The following is a 25,730-nucleotide window of genomic DNA, read 5'->3' on the forward strand; positions in this document are numbered from 1 at the left end:
TTCTAGCCATGCCCAGGTTGAAAAAGGGCAGATGATTAATGTAGCATGTACTTCCTGAAATAAATCTGCCCTTAGCTTAGGCATGCAGGCAGAAGAGTATGCTTAGCTGAGAAAACTGCTCCTCCCCTCCTGTAGACTCCTGGGGTGTATGACATAATTTTGGTCTAGGCCAGAAATCAGGAAGCAACTGAAGAAATGTGAAAATGTTTAAAGCAAGTTAATATGATGTGCCTCCATATCTATTTACTAATGTTAGCAGCACAAGCATTAAAAAAGTTTATTGAAAGAGTCAAATAAGAAGAGTCTTAAAGGAGCATACTGGCACAGAGCAACCGTGTTTCTTTTTTTAGCAGTTTGCAATAGAATAATGCACATATTGTTTTTCCCCGAAAATAAGACCAGGTCTTATATTGATTTTGGCCAACAAAAAACACACTAGGGCCTATTTTCAGGGGATGTCTTATCTCCCTGTCTTCTCTCCCCCTCTCCATTCAGGAGTCATCATTATGACTTCTTTAATCCCAAAAATAGACCTTAGTTAAAGTCATTGTAAAAATATGTAATCCGCTTTGTAAAAAGATTATATAATGTCCAGTGTGTCTCCTTTTGTAACTTTATAAAAAGATTAAATAATGTCCAGTGTGTCTCCTTTTGTAACTTTATAAAAAGATTATATTTTGTCCAGTGAGTCTCCTTTTGTAACTTTATTGCCGAAAATAACTTATTTACAGCGCCCCTGGGCGTTCACGTGATCCGCTGGAGGTTTTCTTCCCCACTCTGAGCACTGCCAAGGGAAGGGCCGAGATCCCCACTAAGCCCCTGAGAGCCTGAGCCGGCTGCTCCCTGCCCCTCTACAGCCCAGTGCTCCAATGAGCGAGGAGGGGGCAGGGAGGAGAGCTGCTGACTGACAGTCAGTAGCTCTCTGCTCGGGGAGCTGCCAGAACCGAGTGATCGTCGGTGTTCCATCACTCGGTTCTCAGTGCAGACGCGCCGGGGGGACCGATGCTGCAGCCACATAGGTAAGTATAAATGGGAAAAAAAAAGTAATCCACACATCTCCTTTAAGAGCTATCTAAAGATCAAATCTATAGCCCTGGCCTGGAAGTACATGTTACAGGTAGGATCAGAGTAAAGCTAATTTCTAGCTCAGTAATACTCTTAACACGATAGAGCACTTTGCTTTTACACTACAGAACCTAATGTTTGCAGGACCTATGAGAAGATGATGACGTTTAGAAGAGATAATTGGTATGACAATACAATAATAAATGTATGAAGTAATAAAAGGTTTTTTACCTTACTGCTGTACAAAAATGTGTTCACCTCTGTGTTGTTTTTGTGTTCTTCTATATCAAAATCTATATTTTCGTACAACTTTTTTTCTTCTTCTGTTATCGGAGCAACATCGTCATAAATTCCAGGTATAAGGATATGACCAGTAGAGTCCACAAGGCTTGCTATGTAAAAAAGGATGCAAGATTAAAGCCATTACCAAACCTGAGACTCCCTTTAGGCGAACAAAAACTAGTCATTAGAATAATATTGAGGCTGTCCTTGCTGCCTCCTTCTAAAAAAGCTAATTGTCTGGCTATTATGTGGAACCTTCGGGTTCAATACTTTCAGAGCAATTTGATTTCTTTGGCCGATAACATGTTTTAGGTCAACAATTCGAAAATGTTGAATCTAGAGGATCTGCATGACAGTTTAACAACTTTTAATTTCAGAAGGATATCAGCAATGGCAGCCTCGACATTTCTGTCATGACAAAGATAATTTGGAAAGAACTCTACAAATAGGGAAACCAACAGGCAAGCTTGAGGCTGGGATACCTTTAGTGACCATAAAATGCCCAATTCCAACTCTGATACAGAGACTTGGTGGTTGCAGAGGATAAAACCAGGTAATTTAGAGCTACCCAAAGGAGGTAACAAAAAGCACTTCAGATAGGTGGAAGCTTTCATTATCTCTAGAGAATTCTTTGTGACTAGATGATTCCTTTACTATTTAGTTTAGGAAGAGAAAAATAAATAATTGACTATACTGTACATGTATCATTTCCGTCTGAACAGCCAGTCACCAAACACAATATTGGGTGCATGATATTTTCTCCCCATCATACCCTTATCTTTCCCATCACAAACACATAAATACAGCTAATGACCTGTGCTGGGCATTTCGGAACAAAGATTAAATGTGAATTTCACTGTAAACACTCATGTACCCCCAGTCGTCATATATCTCTAACGCTTATGTACTAATGTACTGGTTACATTACCTAAGAGATAGACTAGGTCCCTCATTGATTCATGGATGATGCCACCAAAAGTTCCTGAGTGCAAATCCTTTTTACCACTCTCAACCTAATGAGGAACACCAGAGGTAAGATACATAATTCAACCTGCAATTACTTCTCAGTTATATTTTTTTAGTGAATAAATCATTTTAATCCTTTCTGTGTAAATATTTTTCCAAAGATGCTATACAACCAAGGGACAGAAAAAGGGTAGTTTAATTTTACAGCGGTCACAGTAGTAATTTTTTATTACATTGGAAGGGCTACTATAAAAGCAGCCTTGGGCGCGTACCACCTGTATGATCACACAAGTCAATATTCTGACTGATAAAGCCATGCTTTATTTTCAGCTTTAATAGATAGATAGATAGATAGATAGATAGATAGATAGATAGATAGATAGATAGATAGATAGATAGATAGATAGATAGATAGATAGATAGATAGATAGATAGATAGATAGATAGATAGATAGATAGATAGATAGATAGATAGATAGATAGATAGATAGATAGATAGATAGATAGAATTTTCTTTTGGCTGCCTGACCAAAAAAAAAATCGCCTCCTGGAATTAACTAAGCAACTGACTAAACTAAGCATGCAGTAACTGTCCTATTGGGTAGGTACTACATGTGCCCAAAGAATGAGGTCAGCTGACTACCTGAATATACTGAATGACCAGGTTATTCCATCAATTAAACTTTTTCTTCCCTGATGGCACGGGCATATTCCAAGATGACAATGCCAGGATTCATTGGGCTCAAATTGTGAAAGAATGGTTCAGGGAGAATGAGACATCATTTTCACACATGAATTGGCCACCACAGAGTCCAGAACTTAACCCCATTGAGAATCTTTGGGATGTGCTGGAGAAAGCTTTGCACAGTGGTCCAAATCTCCCATCATCAATACAAGATCTTGGTGAGAAATTAAAGCAACACTGGACGGAAATAAATATTGTGACATTGCAGAAGCTTATCGAAACAATGCCACGGCGAATGTGTGCCGTAATCTAAGCTAAAGGCGGTCCAGCGTGTATGACCTTTGTTTCTTGGTGGCGACCAGGCAGTGTATATATAATTACATATGTATATATAATTTTTATATATATATATATATATATATATATATATAATTTTTATATATATATATATATATATATATATATATATATATATATATAGTAACCCCTTTGCTTGTTTTATGAATTGATACCTGTTTTGTCAGTCCTTTTTCTGCTCATCCTCTATGTTTTATAATGCTTCATGCACACTGGACATTTTACAGCTGCTGTTTTTGGCTTCAAACCTTTTTTCTACATCCAATAAACTCCCCAGGATGTTATCCTATGTGTCCATGCAAACATAGGCCCTCATCACCAGCATTTTTTGGCAGGGGCGTTTTCTGGCTGGAAAAAAACCCCCAGAACTAGTGTGTTTGAAGAGGAGATTTTCCAGCTGTAAAAACACTCTACCTCTGAAAAACGCGGCTATTCATCGTTTTTGAGCATTTTGAGCTATATGTTTTTGTGGTAGTATAGTTTTGCTAACAAAAAAAAAAGCTACTGCAAAAACGCTGCAAAACTCATTCACCGCTATTGCTACTGGCATTTTTATAGCATCCAGTGTGCATGAGGTCTAAAAGTAATCTCAATTTCCCAGAAGCTTGTAAAACAAAAACAAGCTATTTTGACAAATTATCCTCCCCCTGGTAGAGCGAAACAGAACCAGCTATGCAAACTGTATGGTACACTGCTGGTTTATGACTGGTGGTGAAAAATCAGAGGATATCTTCCTTTCAATAATTTGAGAGAACTGCTGTACACTGCAGGATTGGACAAAATTTGACAGAGACTCACTCAGCCTCCTCATTACTACCGCAAAATCCCATGGTGGTAAGATGGCTTTTATAAAACCTAAAGTTTAAGAAAGAAGAGGGAACACTTTCAATCCAGTTCTTTACCTTTATAGCACAAATTTAACAACATGGATTTACTGACTGCAGCACTGTAGTGTCACTACAGCAACTATTTTGGTAAAAGGTGTAAAAATTGATTGGAGGTTTAAAGAAATAAGACTTTAAGGAAGATTTCAATGTAGAAGGCTACTTTTATTTAAAGTGGGCATAGAAAAGAATTACCCCCTTTAAAATAATCACAGTTTGTTGCTTTGCAGCTTTAAATTAAGACAGTTTTTGTTTTTTTGTTTTATCCAGCTGTATTTACTCAGGGCAACTTATAACATCCAAGTGAAACATATAACACCAACCTGTCAGTAAAAAAAAAAAATCAGAGACAGAAGTGGCCTTTGTTAAGAAGTTTTGTTTTTGCAACAATCCGATACAAGCCAAATTTGTGGAGAATTTGTGATATTGTTATTACATGCACACAATTACCACTCCTTGTCATAAATTCCTGCAACTGCTTCAGAATTGCTGTAGGCCTCTTGGTAGCCTCTGGCTCTTTCATCAAGTTTGGAGCAATGTCCTGATCCAAAGAGGGTCTGTGTTGTAGCAGATCCCTTCCACTTCTTAATAATAGACTTCATTGTGCTTCTAGGCATGTATAAAGCCTTCAAAACTTTTTTGTATTCATATCCTGACTTGTGCCTGTCCACAACTTTATCCCCCTAAGATCTTTTGACAGTGCCTTGCTACCCATAGGTGATTGTTTGCTTCAGGTACACTACCAGGGCCTGAAATACTCTGGAAAAGCTCTTTTCATGCTGAGTTAATCAAAATGACCACAGATGATCACAGTTGAAAATCAAATGGCTTTGTGTGCCATTGAGAAGGTGATTTAGCTACACCTGATTGAGTTTACAAGTCATATTTAGGAGGAAGTGATCCTTTTTCCAACACAGTGATTTTGTTTTTGAATTGTATTTCATTTTTTTCTGACATGTTGGTGTTATATCTTTCACTTGGATATTATAGTGTAAATACAGCTGAATAAAACAAACAACTGTGTCTGTCTTCATCTCAGGCTGCAAAGCAACAAAATGGGATTCTTTTAAAGGGGGGGGGATCTTTTTAATACCCACAGTATGTCAAGCATCAGTGGCAATTTGTAGATCATGTATACAGAATGTACTGTATATACTTGGTGGAGGCAAAGTTGAAGACAGGGCTTGGCTTACATCTGTTTTCCAATACCCCCTGGAGTTGGTGGCAGGGTATAGCATGATGAGGAATGACAGAGGTGCCTGCAGTGAGTACAGGTGCAGCTGATACTTATGAGATTCTTGGGAGGTTTCGAATAGATCTGTGCAGAATACTGGTTTGCATACCAGGAAAAGGAGCATGCAGGTGCAGGAAGAAAAGTTGTAGTTGGGGCAAGCAGGAGTCAGCAACAGCTGGGCAGGGGATGTACCTTTTTGGAAACAGAAGTAAATTCAGAGTCCAGAGCAAAACTGAAATCAGACATGCAGGAGAGATACCAAGAGAGCAGGTAGAAGGTGATGTCAGAACACATGCCAAATGTAGTTGGAGATACAAATACGTATAAAGGCAGGTGCCCCAATACTTTAGGTAATATAGTGTATGTGAACACCTTTGTCTTGTATTACTTTCCTCTCAGTGCTTTTACTTAAAAAAAAAAAAAACAAGGACTTAAATAGCTTGAATACTCATTTGGAAATTTGCAATAAGCTAAAACCTCACCCTCCTTAAGTACAAAACAGATCCTTACCTCTATAAAGAAATAGGCATTGCCTCTTGTCCCATATGTCAAGGCAGGCTTTTTGCTGAGCCTCACATTATCAGAAATGACAACATAATCCACATCAGAGAAGAACTCCTTGTGTTCTGTAATTAATTCTTCTAAACCAGGGGAGCCAGTTTCCTCCACCCCTTCTATAATGAACTTCAAGTTCACAGGGATGTCCTAAAATCACAAAAGTAAGAAAAAACATTGGACAATTGGTCGCCAACCTTTCGGAATTCCGCACTAAAATTAATTTTTATTGCCTTACGCAAACAGCGTAAAAAATATGTGAACAAAAAAATCTACACAATGTCCAAAACGATGAAAACAATCCAAAAAAGTAAAAAACAGTTGAATAAATCCTTGTTATAATGAGTGTTCTTGCCACCTCTGTGTACGACCAACTTAAATCAAACAGGTGCTTGTGTAATCCTCCACCAGTGCTCTCTAGCAGCGAGCTCACCTCCAGCTTTGACTCCTGTTTCACCAGAGAGTCAAGACACGCTGTTCCCCTTTAGGGATGTATGGAGATCTGTACAGGTGGATGGATGGATATCCTTGGGAGTTTCACAACCCAGCTCTCTCCTTGTTACGGTGCTCACATATATTACTGGCCATATAAAACAAAACACATACTGCGATGGAACCGACCCACAGTATGCTTGTGTGCTTCCGTCAATATACCGCTTCCTTCAGTCTTGAACATAGATATCAAATATTAGCCTCAATATACAAGACTAGCCGAGAATAGCTTGTATAAGATCTGGAACTCTTTATTGAACAAACTCACACAGACTATATACCCCACCAGGTCAGGTGAGCCTGATTACATTATCATACACAGATGCAATTTTATACAGAAACATAATTAACCTGAGCTAATTAACAAAATGTATTTGTTCACTGATATCTTTTGTGGATTTTGTCACACAATAATTGCACTAACAATTTAAATAGAGGATTGCGCTGTACAAACTTTATATTTATATTATCTAAAGGTGAGGTGAATACACTTTTTTGCAGTACTGGCAGCAATTGTCTCACACCTTCCTTTTTTTTTTTTTGCAATTTGAAATTTGTTGTAGAATATTTGTTGATTTATTTTTAGTTGCGCTGATTAACCGGTTGCCGACCGCCGCACGACTATATACTGCGGCGGTCAGCCCCGGCCAGGCAGAGTGACGTATCGATACGTCACTCGCCTGTCACTGACTTGCAAGCCTATTGCGGGCGGGCGCGCGCCTGCTGCGGCTCGTTCACAGACAAGTCAGTGCGTGTGACCGGCGGACTCGATGTCCGCCAGTCACACTACGATCGCTCCTGTGAAGGGAGAAAGACAGAGCGGCTTGTGTAAACAAGCTGCCTGTCAGTTCTCCCTGTGTAAAAGTGAAGATCTGACCGTTCTACTATGTAGAACTGTTGATCTTTGCTTTTACACCAATAGCAATGTCCCTGCACAGTTAGAATCACGCCCCTAGGACACACTTAACCCCTCCCTGTCCAATAAAGTTAACCCCTTCCCTGCCAGTGTCATTTTTGCAGTAACAGTGCATATGTATAGCACTGATTACTGCAGTAATGTCACTGGTACCCCCAAAAGTGTCAAAAATGTCAGTCAAGGGTCCGATCTGTCCGCCGCAATGTCGCAGTACCGAAAAAAAAATCGCAGATCGCCGCCATTACGCGTTAAAAAAAAAAACACCAAAAATGGCAAAAAACTTTCCCTTTGTTAGTAAACGCGATAACTTTTGCGCAAACCAATCAAAATACGCTTTTTGCAATTTTTTTTACCAAACATAGGTAGCATAAAACAAATTGGCCGAAAAATGTTAAAAAATTTTGATTTTTACATTTTTTTTTGGGGAATTTCATATAAAAAAATGTGAAAAATATTGTTATTTTTGCAAAATTTACGCTCTTTTTTTGTTTATAGCGCATGATCAAAAAATCGCACAGGTGATCAAATACCACCAAAAGAAAGCTTTGTTTGTGGGAAAAAAAGGACGTCAAATTCGTTTAGGTACAGCGTCGCACGACCGCGCAATTGTCCGTTAAAGTCACGCAGTAAAAAATCGCAAAAAAACCCCTGGTCCTTTAGCAGCCAAATCCTCCGGGGCTTAGGTGGTTAAGATATATACACAGTGTAATTATGGTACTGGCCATTGCATTCCGTTGCGTTTACACACATTCTGGTACAGACAAAATTGCATGGCGCGGTACTTTTTTCTTTACCACTTGCTGACCACCCGAAGTACATATACTGCGGGGCAGCGGCTCTTCTGCGATAAATCACATACAGGTATGTAATTTTGGTCTTTTGGGTCTGCCACGCGCATGCGATGATCCTCGGGACTCGCTGATTGTTCCGAGAGAGGCAGAACCGCGGTCTGCCAAAGTAAACAAGGCAGATCGCCATTCTGTGACAAGGAAAGACAGAGATCTTGTGTTTCTAATAAACAGGAACACAGATCTCTGTCTTCCTACAGTTAAAGCATTCCCCACACAGTTAGAAAGGACTCCCAGGGAACACATTTAACCCTTTGATCGCCCCCTGTTAACCCCTTCCCTGCCAGTGTCATTAGTTACAGTTACAGTGCATATTTTTTTTAGCACTGATCGCTGTATTAGTGTCAATAGTCCTAAAAAAAAGTGTCACTTAGTGATAGTCCTTGATTTGTCTGCAGCAATGTCAGAGTCGCTGATCGCCGCAATTACTAGTAAATAATAAATAAATAAAAAATTCACATAGTTTGTAGATGCTTTAAATTTTGCGCAAACCAACCAATATACGCTTATTGGGAAAAATATGTAGCAGAATACATATTGGCCTAAATTGATGAAGAAATTTGATTTTTTACATTTTTTTATTGGATGTGTTTTATAGCAGAAAGTAAAAAATGTTTTTATTTTTCAAAATTGTCGGTCAATTTTCGTTTATAGCGCAAAAAACGTGTACAGCATCGCATTGTCAGTTAAAGTAATGCAGTGCTGTATCGCAAAAAAAATAGTCTGGTCAGGAAGGGGGGGGGGGGTAAACCTGAAGTGGTTAAAGCCTGCTCATGAAGGGGGGGGGGGGGTAAACCTGAGCTGAAAGCACTAAATACAGTTGTGTAAACTAATGTGTATAGGAAACATTTATGTTACAGTGCATGTATTCAGGATGTGTTTAAACAAGCTAAGTATCTGGTGTGAACAAGACCTAAGAGCAGCCGGGCCCAGAGACAGAATATTTAGACTCAAAATACTTTCAATAAAAAGGAGCAGGCTCTGTCCTAGGTTTATTGGCTCTCGCTATAACTGCCATGTTAAGTTAAAGGTAAATAGAGATGTAGGTTGGCATATTTTAGAGGCTGTTAGTCTAGTTTACATCTACAAATCCCAATAAATCCTCTATTTAGACAATTAAAGGTCTTTGTGTTCCTTGTAAATATATTTTTGCACTCTTTACAGCAATGACAGCTGAAAAAGGAAGTGAAATAACTTAAAGTAGCTTATTCTGCTAGAAACCCTCTTGATGTGCCAACCAAAGTGACTCAGACAGATAACTTTACATTCAATCTGGCTGTGATCAAATACAGTAATATGCTACAAGGTCTGGAATCTAAGCATCCGATCTTTCCTTTAATAACCTAAATGGCCCATACTGTAATATTATAAATGTCACCAACAATCTGTCCTAAACTTTTTTTAAAAAAAAGTAAAACATTTTACCTACTGTAGCACCCTCTAGTGTGCTATAATAGCATTTTCTGTAGTGTATGTAAATTGTCCAGGCTTGGCTGGAAGCCTGTGTTGTTTTATCTGGGTCAGGGTTAGTGACTCAGGGGGGGCTGGATGACTCACAGGCAGCATCACTGAGACCTCCCCCTACTTCTGGAACTTGCTGGAAACTTCCAGAAGAATGGAAGTGGAGGTGAGGAGGAGCTGTCTGGAGTATTTTCTTATGGCCCTGACCAATCCCCAACAGATGGGTTGGCAGGGGGCAGGACCCCTCAAATACTCAGGGTTAGCCCAGCTGGGACAGTTGAGTTTGGGTGGAAGCTGGAGATGGAGTGTTAGGCTATTAGTGGCCCTTGAGGCCAACCACCTAGTCTTGGGGGGGGACCTTGGGCCTGGGCTCAGGTGCGGAAGGGACCCTCTTCATGACACACAGAGGTGTCCTGACCAGGGGCACAGGAGCAGGAGAAGGACAGCAGGAGAACACTCCTGGGTAAATCTCCAGGGAGGAAGACAGCCAGGTGGGCTAGTAAGTGTTACAGTCGAGAGAGGACTGAGAGGCATGCCTGAGAGGACTGGGGGAGAACAGTCTAAGATGGATGCAGAGTCAGCCTGGGTGGACTGTGGAAGTTTAGACAGAATTACTGGCAAAATATAAATCAGCATTTGAATTTGACCTCCAGTTCAGCATAAACAATAACAACACCACCAGAAAAGAAGCAATGAGCAGTGACTAAAGTAGAACTACTAATAAATGAGGCTGTACTGCTAACGTGCACTGGTGGCATCTATGCTAGGTCTAAACTGACAGAATTGTCCCAGACCATATAGAAATGACTGAATATCTAGAGACTAATGGGGTGTAGCAATAGTGGCAGTCTCTAACATGGTTCATCGACTGGCTACTTTTGGGGTCCTTTAAGAATGTTGGTGCACTTGGTAAAGGTCCTCTTTGGGAACCAGCAGGCAGCAGGCAGTTGTAAGGTATTCCCGTACAACTGGGGACCATTAGGCAGGTTTCTAAGGCAAGTCTTTTTGGCATCTGGTTACCTTGCGCTGATGCAAAACTGCTGATACCCAGCGCAGTTTCCAGAACACTACACTGTAACAGATACTTTTAGGATCTTTACGCACATTCCCCAGGACAGTTGCCACCTTCTAGCTTCCTCCAGACACGGTCCAGTGAGTGAGACAGCACCTCTCCAGACCTGATCCCTTGTGGTGAGGTTCTGCAATCAGCTTCCAGTAAAGTCCATCTAGGCCCTTAGTCCTGACACTGCTGAGGACTCTAGAGCAGCTGTACAGTCTATGAGATCAGAGCTGCTGATAAGGCAGTACAACCGAACCTCCTGTATCGGGCCCAGCCCCATCAGCTCAGCAGGGGGGCCCAGAGAGCTTTATTGTTCATTTTTGGATACGTTAACAAATGTTAACTCCTACTTACTTGCCAGGGCTTAAATTACATTTCCCCAGACCCCATCAGGTCAACAAAGGAACCCCAGGAGGTGACAGCAGAAGAGGGATGTTTTTCACATTATGCAGGTAAAGCTGGTGCCACATATCCCACTGCACAGCTGCCTATGCCTTTCCCTGGCAGAGTGATTCTGCATTTTTGCCCCCTCCTCCTTCAGGGAGTGCCATGCTGTGGACTGAAGGAGAAACTTGAGGCGGCAAGGAGCAGTGAATGTGTGGGAGAGTGACTCTAAGATCCCTGCGGCTTATGAAGGTGCACAGCAAGAGGCACACAGGGACAGGCTATTCTGGAAGGTACAGTCCACAGACTCCTCATTGTAAAACACACTGTACTGTCTGCACGCAGCCATGAAGTCAGCACCCAGCCATGTGACACCTGCTGTACTGTAATCATCCTAATGAGTGCGATGTGTGATGCACAGTGAGATCCTAGTTAACCCCCCAAACACTCCCCTTTAGGGCCCTTTCACCCAAGATTTCCAATTAGGTCTACCTGTCTGTTTTTTATGCAGACCTGGGCAAAAGCTTCATGTAGGTTTATGGTTGGCCAAATGTAAATTGACTGGTCTCCATTTACACCTGTCTACCTCTGGAAAAAAAATGGAAAATGGCTGCAATACTTTTCCATTTTTCCAAACCTAAACATGGCGGATCAGAGGTAGCCTAATGTAAATAGACATAAGTGGGGGTGGCGTGTAGTGTTGGGGACTGGGGTAGAAGGCTGTGTGTAAGCAAGGTTGGGAATGGGGAATAGTGTGTTCCTGGGGTTGGAAATCAGGTTAGCTGTCAGGAAGGCTCTTCAAATTAAATGGAAGCACTGACCCTTGTGCTAATTTAAAAAAATAAATAGGTTTTACCTATGGAAATGTTAATTGCGCTAAGCAGTAGCTTTAAAAAAGTAAACTTCCATTCTGATATGTGATTGTGCCTAGGCAGTCCAACGCCTACAGTCTCATTGTGGTATATCTGCAGTGTAGGATCAAAGGCACAGGTGCCTCTGACTGATAGTTTTGGCAGATTTGACATTTTTGCTGACTGGTCATTTGTTCTCTTCCTGCCTTTTTTTGGACAAAGCTTTGAGAGTTCAGTTTCTCCTTTAGAAAAAGGGGAACACATTCATCAGAATAGTGTTTTAAATACATGCACAGTTATAGTTATATGGTTTTCAAAATACATTTAGGAGATAAATGGTTATGTTATAGTACAGCTCTTTGTCAGGATAAGGACTGCAGCTGAAATAGGGGGATTTACACCTTTTGTCATTCTACATTTACCCTCTAGCAGAGATGTATAGTAACTAAGTAGAACTCCTTCACTACTGTACTTAAGTACCGAAAGGCGGTATCTGTACTTTCCTAGAGTAGAATTGTTTTCTCCTACTTCCACTTTTACTTCACTACATTTTTTTCGATGATTTCAATACTTCTACTCTGATATTTTTTTTTTTTGTGCTGCATAGTTACTCGTTACTATTATAAAAATTACCACTGCCAGAACAGTAGATGGCAGGTTTCATGAAGCTCAAAACATGTGTATTATCAGCGCATACGAAAATAAATGCTACTGTATGTATAAATAAAAGCTGCATTTGAAATAATAAAAAACAATATGATGTTCAAACTTTTGACTTCTTTCTTTAATAACTACATAACACAGTACTTGTACTTTTACTTTCAGTACTTGAGTAGCAACATTTTTTAAAAAACTACTTGCAATACTTAAGTACAACAAATGTTGAATACTTTAGTACTTCTACTTAAGTCACTTTTTGATTGAGCACTTCCACTTCTACTCAAGTCACTTTTTGATCGAGCACTTGTACTTTTACTCAAGTATGGATTTCGAGTACTTTATACAACTCTGCCCTCTAGCTATCATTATAGTTATGGATCTCCAAATAGGAAATAAGACTAGTGTTAAAGCCTAATTTAAATTTCAGCCTAAAGGCTAAGTTCATCTTTTGCTAAAAATAATAAAAGCACATAAATATTAAATTCACATAAATGCACAGAAATTAAACATATTCTCCTACATAGGTTGTACCTGTTTATCTGCCATATTCTCTTCTCTTCAGCAGTTAAAAGTCCAGAATGTATAAAGCTTGTCTGAGTGTTCAGGGAATATGAGGAAGAGAGCTGAAGTTACACTCTACAGAGCTCAGTGAGGAGAGCTCTGAGAGCTGATTGGAGGGGAGAGCAAACCCCTCTTCACACAGGAACAGAACTAAAGCTGTCAATTACAGGTTGTGTGTTAGAAATTCCTCCCCTAGAAAAGGTTTGAGCTGAATCAAAGCAAAATGTGTGCATAGTCTGAGTTTGTTTTCTTTAAAAATTAGCCACAGTCCGAGTAGAAAAATCGTAGAAAAAATGTATCATGCCAGCACGCTATAAGAAGACATGAATGGCTCATTGCCTAATTTTTTTAAAAATTGTCTTACCTTTTTCAGTGATATATATGTTTCAATTGCATTTATCCAGGCTAACACGGGGCCTTTGTTGTCAGTTGCACCTCGCCCATATAAGTTTCCTTAAAATTATGAAAATTTAAACTTTTAAATTTTAAATTATGGCATATTAGCTAATAATATATTCATTAAAAAAATACATTTTTTGGAAACACATTCTTTTTATACTCTAAACAACTCTAACCATTATAAGGCCTGTAAGGCCTCATGCACACTGGACATTATCAAAAAGTCAGTAGAAAACTGTAGCTGTAGAAGGTGTTTTTTCAGCTTTATTGCAGTAGCGTTTTTCAGCTTTTTTTAGCTTTTTTCAGCTGTAGTGTTTTTTTTAGCTTTTTTAAACAAAACTATACTCCCACAAAAGCTTATGGCTCAAAAACGTTGATAAACGCTGAACAGTCACGTTTTTTGGCGTTTTTCAGCTTTTATAAGAGTTAGAACGTTTTTACAGCTGAAAAACGCCTCTTAAAACCCACTAATTCTGGAGTTTTTTTCCAGCCAGAAAATGTCCCTGCCAAAAAATGCTGATAACAGCCTATGTGTGCATGGACACATAAAATAACTGCTGGGGTGTTTAATGGCTGCAAAAAAAAAAAAAAACGTTTGAAGCCAAAAACAGCAGCTGTAAAAACGTCCTGTGTGCATGAGGCATAATGTTATGCCCACCTTCAAGCCCTTCACACTGATGTGTTAATTCCCAAAGATGGCCAAGAAAGAAGGCTAAATCCAGAGCTCTGTTTTACTATACGTTTGTATTCAGAAACAATGTATGCTGTATATATTAACAAAAGTGCATAGACACAGTAATATGGAACTAACAAATAACCAAGATACTAACCATTAACTTCAGTCAATGTGTATGGATCATTTTTCCACCCATCTTCCTTTTTAGCAGGCTGGACATCCACGTGTCCATAAAAACAGACAGTGGCCTTGGTGGTGTCATTGCCCAGCTCAGCCAAGATCGCAGGGGGGAATTTGATTTTTTGTCCATCATGCAGCTGTAGATTTAAAAAGAAATAATGATATTATTTTTTCAGAAGTTTAGTAATAAAATGCTATACATACACTAGATGCCAAAGAAATCTACTTAAGAAACAGCAAATACAAAATGTCATTGGGAGAGATGGCAAATCACTCCACCAGTGCCGGAATAAACTCTGTGGGGGCCCCTAGGTAGTTGAAACCTTGGGTACCGCTTTGCAGGTTTCTGGAGGTTTCTCGTACAAGCGCTTTAGTGGAATACCATTGATCTAAATAGTGTGCATATTGGCTGCTAGATGGAGATTTATTGTGCAATACACGTAAAATTTGTGTACACCAAAATTCTTTACAAACTGACAGCTGAAAGAAGATGAGCTTTTAGGAGACAAACTGTAATGTGAAGCTTATGTCTATGGTTTATGTAGGGCACATTACAATAATACAGTATTTTCTCTAAAGAGTCTTTAACCACTTAAGCCCCGGAGGATTTGGCTGCTAAAAGACCAGGGGTTTTTTTGCGATTTTTTACTGCGTGACTTTAACGGACAATTGCGCGGTCGTGCGACGCTGTACCTAAACAAATTTGACATCCTTTTTTTCCCACAAACAGAGCTTTCTTTTGGTGGTATTTGATCACCTGTGCGATTTTTGATCATGCGCTATAAACAAAAAAAGAGCGTAAATTTTGCAAAAATAACAATATTTTTCACATTTTTTTATATGAAATTCCCCCAAAAAAATGTAAAAATCAAAATTTTTTAACATTTTCGGCCAATTTGTTTTATGCTACATATGTTTGGTAAAAAAAATCGCTAAAAGCGTATTTTGATTGGTTTGCGCAAAAGTTATCACGTTTACTAACAAAGGGAAAGATTTTTGTCATTTTTGGTGTTTTTTTTAACGCGTAATGGCGGAAAATCTGCGATTTTTTTGCGGTACTGCGACATTGCGGCGGACAGATCGGACCCTTGACTGACATTTTTGACACTTTTGGGGGTACCAGTGACATTACTGCAGTAATCAGTGCTATACATATGCACTGTTACTGCAAAAATGAAACTGGCAGGGAAGGGGTTAACTGTATTGGACAGGGAGGGGTTAAGTGTGTCCTAGGGGCGTGATTCTAACTGTATAGGGACATGGCTATTGGTGTAAAAACAAAGATCAACGGTCCTACATAGTAGAACCGTCTGATCTTCATTTTTACACCAGGGAGAATGACGGGCGGCTTGTTTACATAAGCCGCTCCGCCTTTCTCCCTTCACCGGAGCAATCGTAGTGTGACCGGCGGACCCGGGTCTGCCGGTCACACGCACTGACTTGTCAGTGAACGAGCCGCGGCGGGCGCGCGCCTCGGCGGGCGTGCGCCCGCCCGCAATTGGCTCTCAAGTCAGTGACAGGCGAGTGACGTATCCATACGTCATTCTGCCTGGCCGGGGCTGACCGCCGCAGTATATAGTCATGCGGCGGTCGGCAACCGGTTAAACTAGAAGTCCTCCCTAACACTAAAATCCCTGCATCTATAGACATCCAAAATATAACACTAACCTATCCAGCCCTGTAAAGAAAAAATTGGTATACTTACCATTTTTGAAGCTGATCCGACCCAATCCCATGCTGAGCTGTCAGCCACGGCTTTGCTGTGGAGGTGGGTGCAGAGGACACATCTAAAAACAGAAGCCCCGTGGTAAGTTTATCGGTCACATCACTTCCCATTCATTTCAGAGCCGTTGTCGACTGTGACCTCTGCAGAGCTTCTGCCACTGGAGACCGGGTCGGATCGGCTTAAAAAAAAGGTATGTATACTGATTTCTTCTTTACAGGGCTAGATAGGTTAGTGTTAGATAGTGTTAGATCCTGGATGTCTGTAGATGCAGGAATTTTAGTTAGGGTGGACTTACACTTTAATGTAAAGGTTTCGTTTTAATTAGTCAATTCATTTTTTCTATCTTTTTTTAAACAATTTAATAAAGCCTCATTGTAATCTTTCAAGATTAAATCATTATTTTTTCAATCCATTGTTGCAGGGCCCTTAAACCGCATTGGGCCCACAGGCTGGTGCCTACTCTGCTTATTTGTTAATCTGGTGCTGACTCCACCTCTTCTTTATGTTGTAACCATTAGAAATCCCCTCTTCCTAATGAGATAGGCACTTTTGGCTTCTGCCCAAACTATTTATGCAATGAGAATATTTGCTGTTCTGTGTTACACCTGTCAAAAAGAAAGTGAGGGGAAATCTACCCAAAAGGGACATTGAGTTATAGTTGCTAGGCTTTTATGCATTATGTAAATGCTTTGTGTGTGTTCAGATTAGGAAGATTTTCACCCTTAATGACCAGGCAATTTTTGCGATACGGCACTGCGTTATTTTAACTGACAATAAAATTGATGTCCTTTTTTTCCCCACAAATAGAGCTTTCTTTTGGGGGTATTTAATCACCTGTGCAATTTTTTTTTTTTTTTTTGTGCTATAAACAAAAAAAAGAGTGGAATTTCTGAATAAAAAAAAACAATATTTTTTACTTTCTGCTATAAAACATTCCCAATAAAAAAAATAAAAATCTAATTTTGTCATCATTTTAGGCAAATTTGTATTCTGCTACATATTTTTGGTAAAAAAAAATCCCAAAAGGTGTATATTAACCACTTGCCCACCGCTCACATGGAGCGTACTGCGGCAAAGTGGCACGATCCCGTCCAGCGACGTAGGCCTATGTCGCTGGACTCCTCCCCCTGTAGGCGGCGCTCGCGCGCCGCCGGAGGCGCGCTCCCGCTGTTTTCATTCACAGCGGGAGTCGGGCCAGGGGAGGAGCAGCTGCTCTGCCCCGATCGTCGGGGAATCGAGTGAGGAGATCCGCCCGCCTGTGTAAACAGAGCGGGCGGATCTCCATAGTGACAGGGAGTGACAGATCGGACTGTTCAGCATAGCTGGACATCCGATCTGTCCCTGTCTCACAAAGTCACCTCCCCCCACACGTCAGTAAGCACCAGGCATACATTAACCCCTCCCTCTCCAATAAAATTAACCCCTTCACTGCCAGTGTCATTTTTACAGTAACAGTGCATATGTATAGCACTGATTACTGTAGTAATGTCACTGGTACCCCCAAAAGTGTCAAAAATGTCAGTCAAGGGTCCGATCTGTCCGCCGCAATGTCGCAGTCCCGCAAAAAAAAATCGTAGATCACCACCATTACGCGTTAAAAAAAAAACACCAAAAATTACAGAAATCTTTCCCTTAGTTAGTAAACGCAATAACTTTTGCGCAAACCAATCAAAATACGCTTGTTGCGATTTTTTTTACCAAACATAGGTAGCAGAAAACAAATTGGCCAAAAATTTAAAAAAAATTAGATTTTTACATTTTTTTGGGGGGGGGGAATTTCATATAGAAAAATGTTAAAAATATTGTTATTTTTTCAAAATAAACACTCTTTTTTTGTTTATAGCGCAAAAAGTAAAAATCGCACAGGTGATCAAATACCACCAAAAGAAAGCTCTGTTTGTGGGAAAAAAAAGAACGTAAATTTAGTTTGGGTATGGCGTCGCACGACCGCGCAATTGTCAGTTAAAGTCGCACAGCGCCGAAACGCAAAAAGTGGCCTGGACGGAAGACAGCAAAATCCTCCGGTGGTAAAGTGGTTAATTGGTTTGCACAAACGTTATTGTGTCTACAAGCTAGGGGAAAGATTTATGTCATTTTTTTATTAATTTATTTTTACTAGTAATGGCGGTGATCAGCGATTTTTATCGGGACTGGAACATTGTGGTGGACAGATCCCAACTGACATTTTTGACACTTTTGGGGCTACCAGTGACATTACTACAGTAATCAGTGATAAAAATATGCACTGCTACTGTGATAATGACACTGACAGGGAAGGGGTTAACACCAGGGGCGATCAAAGGGTTAAATGTGTCCCTGGGGGGTGCTTTCTAACTGTGTGGGGGTTGTATTTACTGAGAGACCTGTGTTCCTAAATAAGAGGAACACAGAATCCCTGTGTTCATTACTGACAGAACAGCGGTCTCCTGTAATTACAATGACAGACTGCCATTCTGTCTCCATGGGGAGCAATCACAGGTGCCTGGCGGAATTCACGGCCACCAGACCCGCTGATTGGCTCCCCCTGTGGCCAATTGGCATGTGGGCGTACCCTCACGTACAGTTATGTCGTTTTGCGGGACAGAGCCAAGCTGGCACAGTATATGTACTGCTGGCGGTTGGCAAGTGGTTAATACAGGTTATAATAAACCAGGGAATAGCTCAGTTATACAGAGGACCGAAGCCCTTCCTTTAAATTCACAAAACTCTGGAAAAGTTTTACATTTGGGGGCTTTTTCTAAAAGCTAATGTAGATATTCGCCAGCACGCCAAGGATCATCAATTTTGTCCAATCTTTTTTTTAAAGAAAGATCACATCACAAAACAGTGTAGTGCAAGGTTTCGGAGCCACACAGGACCACTTGATCATGCATGTAAAGAGAAAGGGTCCTGTGGGGCTCCGAAACGTTGCACTACACTGTTTTGTGATGTGATCTTTCTTTAATAAAAACCTTTCGGAATAAATTGATGATCCTTGGTGTGCTGGCGAATATCTACATTATCATACAGGTTCCAGTATCCAGCTGGTGGTCACTACAGCACCCAGTACCCTAAGAGCTCATTCCAGGAACGTGTGCGATGGGAATATGGTCAGGGGGATATTTATAAAGCTGGCCTTCACCAAACATTTTCTGCCGGTGAATCTTTCTGGAGCCTGTGTTTTAATTTAGAGTGATTGACCCACCACCAGTTAATGCTTAGTGAAAATCATGACCGTTACATTATAAATATGCCATTTAATGTGTATCAAGACCCCCCAAAAAATGTATATGTTGCGGCTAACGAGTCTTTTGAACTATAAATAAAAAAAACAGCAGTGCTCTTAATGTCCAGCTCTTCAGATGACTCTTAAAAAATAAACCGTGCCTTTAAATTTACATGCAGCAGTGAGCTGATCACCTTCCCTGCAAGCAGGGAAAAAACAAGCAGCTTATGAGAATCATAGATTCTAAAGCAGAAGCAGTCAATATATTCTTCTGGTCACTAAAGCCCCTATGATTGGATTTTTTTTTTTTTTTTTTTTTTTAGTAAGGTGGAAGAATTTATTTCCCCTGCCAGGATATTGTATTCTGACAGCAGCTCCTGCCCCTGTCAGAATACACAGATCAGCGGCCCCAGCTGCTCAGTGGAAAATTTTCCAACATGTTCCTTTCTCTTTTTCGGAAGGCGATTAAGCAATCAATATCTGTGAAGTGGGGGTGTGCACACACTAACTAAAATTCATTCTATCACTGATGGACCCATAGGTGTGCGCAGCCTATAGCATTAGGGTGTGCACCCCAAATCTCAAACACATGCGTGTGTGTGTGTATATATATATATATATATATTTTTATATATGTATATTTATATACAGTATAAATATATATATATATTTTTTTTATATTTAGCACTAGTGCAATGTTTGTAGAGAAGTGTACGATGTCCGTAGGGAAGAGGTTGATGTCAGTAGGGCAGCGATTGGTGTCAGTAGTTTATTTGTATTATTTATTTATTTTTACTTTTTTTACAATTTAAATGTTTTTTTTATTTTTCACAATATTTTTTTTTTTACAATCATTTTCTAAAATTATTTTCTATTTTTTGGTAAATATCAGGGGTTTAAACAGACCCCCAATTTCTCAGTTTTGAGACAGAGAAAGGGACTGAGGACAGAAATTCCCCAGTCCCTTTCTCTGCAGTGAGGCAGCAAGGGGAATCTGTGCAGTACAGGGTGATTAGGGTGTGCCCAGGCACACCTGGCACACCTATGGATGGACCGGCTGAATTTTAATCAGTGTATGGCCAGTTTTATGCCCCGTACACACGTGCAGATTATCTGAAGACTTTTGTCTTCAGATTTACCTTTTCTATGTAGTGCAAGGGCCTACCGGATTGCATACAAATTGAAAGTGTTTAGGTTTGACCTCATATTATATGGTTTTGGTAAGTCTGCAGACAAAAGTCTTCAGATAATCTGCACGTGTGTACGGGGCATTGGGCAGAACAACCTTCGGTAGGCTCGTTATCACTCCAACCTAGATTGTTCATCAAATTGATTCAATAAAAATAGAGAATCGGATAGAGCAGATCAATAATGTTTAAATTAAAACCCAAAAAAACATTCAAATGGTAGCAGTGACCCTGCAGGAAGTTCCGGTGTTCTATGACACTCATTAGCTCTGCCATGCACTTTTCATGTCAACAGGCTGTCATCAGAGATGTGTGGCTTCCTTAGTTTCCTTTTTTAGGGTTATTTTTCCTTTTAATTTCCCCCCAGTGATCCTTCCAGTAACACACTTCCTGCCCTAGGGTGACATTTACCCACTGTAATTTATCTATGGAATAGAAGCATTGTTACACCAGACTGATTGGTCACCAAACATCTGCTCTTCTCATCATTCCTTTTACACAGAGGGGTGCTGATTTGTAGTTCACAGAAGATATCCGATAAAGCTAATAGCATTGTCTGAGATTTCAGTTTGGTGCAAAGGAAATTACAAGGATACAATATTTCTAAAAGGATCAACAGGCATTTTTCTGCAATTGCTCCCACAAATACAGTGGAGGGGTGAGTGTAGCCAGGAACAAGAATTCTGTTATTTGCAGGGTTACCACATGAACATAAAGGTAAAGAAGCCATAAAACTAAGGCGCCATCACCTCTAAGGACTGGTAAGATACAACTTATCACAATTTGTTCTAGGACTAGATATACTTTAATATGTAAGAAAAGATTTGAGTGCTTATTTGTAAATGTGTTCATAATTGATACCAACCTTTTCAAAGCCCATGTCTACTTGCTGTACGGTGGCTCCCAAAGTTTGAATCCTCCGAGCAGTTATCTCCACCATTTGTATTAATTCTCCACGCAGCTGTGGGTCACTAGAATCACTTGGAACAGCTATCCATTCTTTAAGGTCCTGCATTGAATAAAAGATAAGCATTTCACTATAAAATACAAGCTTTCTTCTCCCATAAGCAAAGTTAGCAGAAATGTTAAACATTGCTATATAAAGTTCTGGCAGTAAAATCATATTACATCCTTACTGAACTCTATTAAGAGAGATTCCAAAACAACCGTATGCACATCATTTTTTACTGACTACAATAAAAAGATACAGTATGGATGGCCATGCAATGATTGTACATGGAGATATGTTCATTATCCAAATCCACTGAAGGCTCTTTTCATAAACTGATGAAAAATAATTTTCACAGTTATTTTAATACAGTTTAGTTGAAATTATAACATTTTGTATAAGCATTATATATATTTTTGTTTTTAACAAGAAAGTATAAGCATTATATTTAGTGAGAGTAGCAATAAATGCAATGTGCATGGGGCCTCTAAGACTGGATTTAGACCAGGGTCCAAGATGTAGTCTGCGCTGATACAGCTGTTTTTGGCATGGGGGGCTTTATGTTACTATTACTGTTCCAGAAAATACATTTTGGGCTGCAGTGGCCATTGCAAATATCTCTTCCCCAGTTCCAACAAATAGATCATTACTGTTTAACCACTTCCGCACTGCTCACTAGAGCTGTACTGCGGCAAAGTGGCTCGATAACGTCTGGCGACGTAGACCTACGTTACCAAAAATTCCCCTCTCTCGGCCGCCGGAGGCTCGCTCCCGCTGTATTCAGTCACAGCGGGAGTCGGGCCAGGGTAGGAGCGGTGGAGATCGCCGCTGCTCTTCCCCGATCGTCGGGGAATCAAGTGTTGAGATCCGCCTGCTTGTGTAAAAACAAGCGGGTGGATCTCCTGTGACAGGCAGGGTCAGATTGCAGGGTTCAGCATAGCTGAACATGCAATCTGTTCCTGTGTCATATAGTCCCCTCCTCCCACACATGTCAGTAAGCACCAGGCATACATTAACCCCTTGATCACCAATAAAAATTAACCCCTTCCCTGCCAGTGTCATTTTTACAGTAACAGTGCATATGTATAGCACTGATTACTGTGGTAATGTCACTGGTACCCCCAAAAGTGTCAAAAATGTCAGTCAAGGGTCCGATCTGTCCGCCGCAATGTCGCAGTCCCGCAAAAAAAATCGCAGATCACCGCCATTACTCGTTAAAAAAAACCACCAAAAATGACATAAATCTTTCCCTTAGTTAGTAAACGCAATAACTTTTGCGCAAACCAATCAAAATACGCTTTTTGCAATTTTTTTTTACCAAACATAGGTAGCAGAAAACAAATTGGCCAAAAATTTAAAAAAAAAAATTATTTTTACATTTTTTTGGGGGGAATTTCATATAAAAAAAATGTGAAAAATATTGTTATTTTTGCAAAATTAACGCTCTTTTTTTGTTTATAGCGCAAAAAGTAAAAGTCGCACAGGTGATCAAATACCACCAAAAGAAAGCTCTGTTTATGAGGAAAAAAAGGACGTAAATTTCGTTTGGGTATGGCATCGCACGACCGTGCAATTGTCAGTTAAATTCGCACAGTGCCGAATGACAAAAAGTGGCCCAGACGTAAGACAGCCAAATCCTCCGGTGGTAAAGTGGTTAAATTGATAATGTCACCAGTCTATTACAGTGATGCCAATGCATGACATGTAATGATGTCATTGTAAGATTTATACCATATTTAGGAATTCTGGTTAATTCCTACACCATGGTATAACACCGCTAAGATACGATTGTGCTAGTAAAATACAGGATGTAAAGTAACTACACAATGCGGTTGAGTTACTAAAACTGAAGAGTGCAAAATCTGGTGCAGCTATGCATGGTAGCCAATCAGCTTCTAACTTTACCTTGTTCAATTAAGCTTTGACAAATAAAAAACTGGAAGCTGACTGGTTTCTATGCAGAGCTGCGCCAGAGTTTGTACTCTCCGGTTTTAGTAAATCAACCCCTATGTAACAGCAATAGAGGAGCATATAAATTGTTTTATGTTAAGTAAAGTAGGGCAAATTGTACACATCTAATAATTCAAGTTTTTTGCTATTTGATGCATGTTCATTACTAGAGATGGGCTCGGGCGTGTTCAAATTCCCATATGCCAGATCCCGCCAGGAAGTAATCACAGGCAGTGAGACATTTACCGATCTGTGCAGCTGCAGTGTCGGCTTCCTAGCGGGATCAGGCACGTGGGAACTCGAACACGCCCAAGCCATCTCTATTCATTACAGGTTGCTGTAAAGACCACATTTTGGTAACGGGCCACTACTCACTACAGCAGTTAAGTTAGCACATTCAGCCTTTACAACAAGTAAAATGTTTTCATTGTATGCTTGAATTGCAGATTATTAATCACTACAGTAAATAGTGGTTGATATCTTTCAAATACAACTACAAACGGGTGCACCTTAAAATTCATCCTGATCAGTCTCTAAGTACCCTTACAACTATACCCTGACCCAAAAAGGCAAAAGCATGTAGTTAGATATGAATCCAGTGTTTCATTATATTCTCTTTATGAGAATTTTTTCTTAAGCCCCGTACACACGTACCGATTGTCGGCCATAAATATTCGGCCGCCGACCGATCGGCCGATTGTAGGCTTGTTAGTATGATGCTTCCGACAGCCGACAGCGCATTTTCAGCCGAACAGAATCTGTCGTGCAGACTTTAAAATATTTGTTGGCCGTCACCAGAACGGCCGATTGTTCCTCAGTCAGTACAGATTTCGGCCGACAGACAGCAGATTAACAAGACTGGGCATGCTCAGAAAAGAAAAAAGACAAGCAAAGTTAACCATCACATGACATCACTTCTGCAGTCGGCTGTTGTTGGCCGACAAAATTCGTGTGCAGTCTTTTGCAGTTTTCAACCGACAGGACAGCCCTGGACAAAAGACGGCCGATCGTTCAGCCGACGATCAGTACGTGTGTACGGGGCTTAATTCTAGCTATTGTCTGAAGAGTGCAGTATAAGGCCCCTTTCACACCTGAGCGATTTGTATCTTGAAGCTCACAGCTACAAAACGATTAACCAGTGAAATCCCATGCTTTTAAATTGTCCCCGTTCACTTTAAATTGTTCTGGCACCTGTAGACCAATGGCCGAAGCATTGAGCTACTTTTGAAGTAGCATGAGGGTATTAGCCCCATTGACTTCAATAAGTGCGTGTAAAAAAAAAAAAAGCATGATGTGTGTTTTCAGGTGCTACCATATTAAATATCGATGGGGTCAAAAATTCACAATCTTGCCGCAAAGAAGAGCTGTACAGGAGCTTCTTTGCGGCAAGGTCATGCATTTTTGACCTTTTGCATTTTTGTGCTTTTTTCTTTTTTTTTTTTTTTTTACACTCTCCCATTGAAGTAAAAAACACAAAAAAGCCTCGCTTATGTTACACGCTCAAGGCTGAAAGGGGGCTAAAGTCAGGTAGAGAGACACTGATCTGGGCACCTAGAAAAATCGAATTGGCTGCCCTGACTATACCTTGTGGCCTGCAGCACACCTGTAACCTGAACCTCGATTTCTATAATCATTGCTTACAATTCTGTGCATTTCACTCTCATGAATTGATTGTATTCTATGCTTTTTAGGACATCATTTACACTGATTAATATATTACAAGGTAACATCCAGCTGCAGTAAACAGATAAATGTAACTGCTCTACCTGGTATCCAGGGATTGAACAGCATCCTATTGAATGTATAACATCGGTTCTTTTTTTACCTGAACAAAGTCATCTTGATGAACATCAATGTACTGAAAGAGATCTTCTACCAGTTTCTCAGATGCATCAGTTGTAAACGGCAGCATGATGAGCAGAATAATGAAGACCTATGAGGAAAAAACACGATATAGTAAAATGACTGCTGAAACAAATATGAATAGAACTGAACCTTGTATTTCTGCTTGATATTTAGTATTGCTCAGTCAAGGGATCAGAATTTGCTTTGTGTGCAGTGATTATCAGCTGAAAACAGGCCTTTGTTCCACCAGGAGATGATTGCATAATGTCAATGTCCCCTTGAGGCTTACCACAGACATAGGAAACTCCAGCTGCACTGATATTGTGCAACTCATTATCATCTGAATACGGTT

The 25,730-nt window shown here is 40.2% G+C and overlaps 1 protein-coding gene across 1 annotated transcript in view; it reads right to left on the reverse strand.

Annotated features, from left to right (window-relative positions):
* The window catches only part of CNDP2 (carnosine dipeptidase 2), a 222,344-nt gene that overhangs the window by 72,041 nt on the left and 124,573 nt on the right, over positions 1–25,730 (reverse strand). The window contains exons 17-23 of the mRNA XM_082258975.1: positions 25,359–25,466; positions 21,500–21,643; positions 14,491–14,653; positions 13,626–13,714; positions 5,984–6,178; positions 2,276–2,360; positions 1,297–1,457 (exon numbers count right to left, since the gene is read on the reverse strand). Of these exons, the coding sequence (XP_082115101.1) occupies positions 1,297–1,457; positions 2,276–2,360; positions 5,984–6,178; positions 13,626–13,714; positions 14,491–14,653; positions 21,500–21,643; positions 25,359–25,466 (945 nt within the window). The remainder of the gene's footprint in view (positions 1–1,296; positions 1,458–2,275; positions 2,361–5,983; positions 6,179–13,625; positions 13,715–14,490; positions 14,654–21,499; positions 21,644–25,358; positions 25,467–25,730) is intronic.

This window comes from Pelophylax lessonae (genome assembly GCF_965119305.1).
Source record: "Pelophylax lessonae genome assembly, chromosome: 5".
Lineage (NCBI taxonomy): Eukaryota > Metazoa > Chordata > Amphibia > Anura > Ranidae > Pelophylax > Pelophylax lessonae.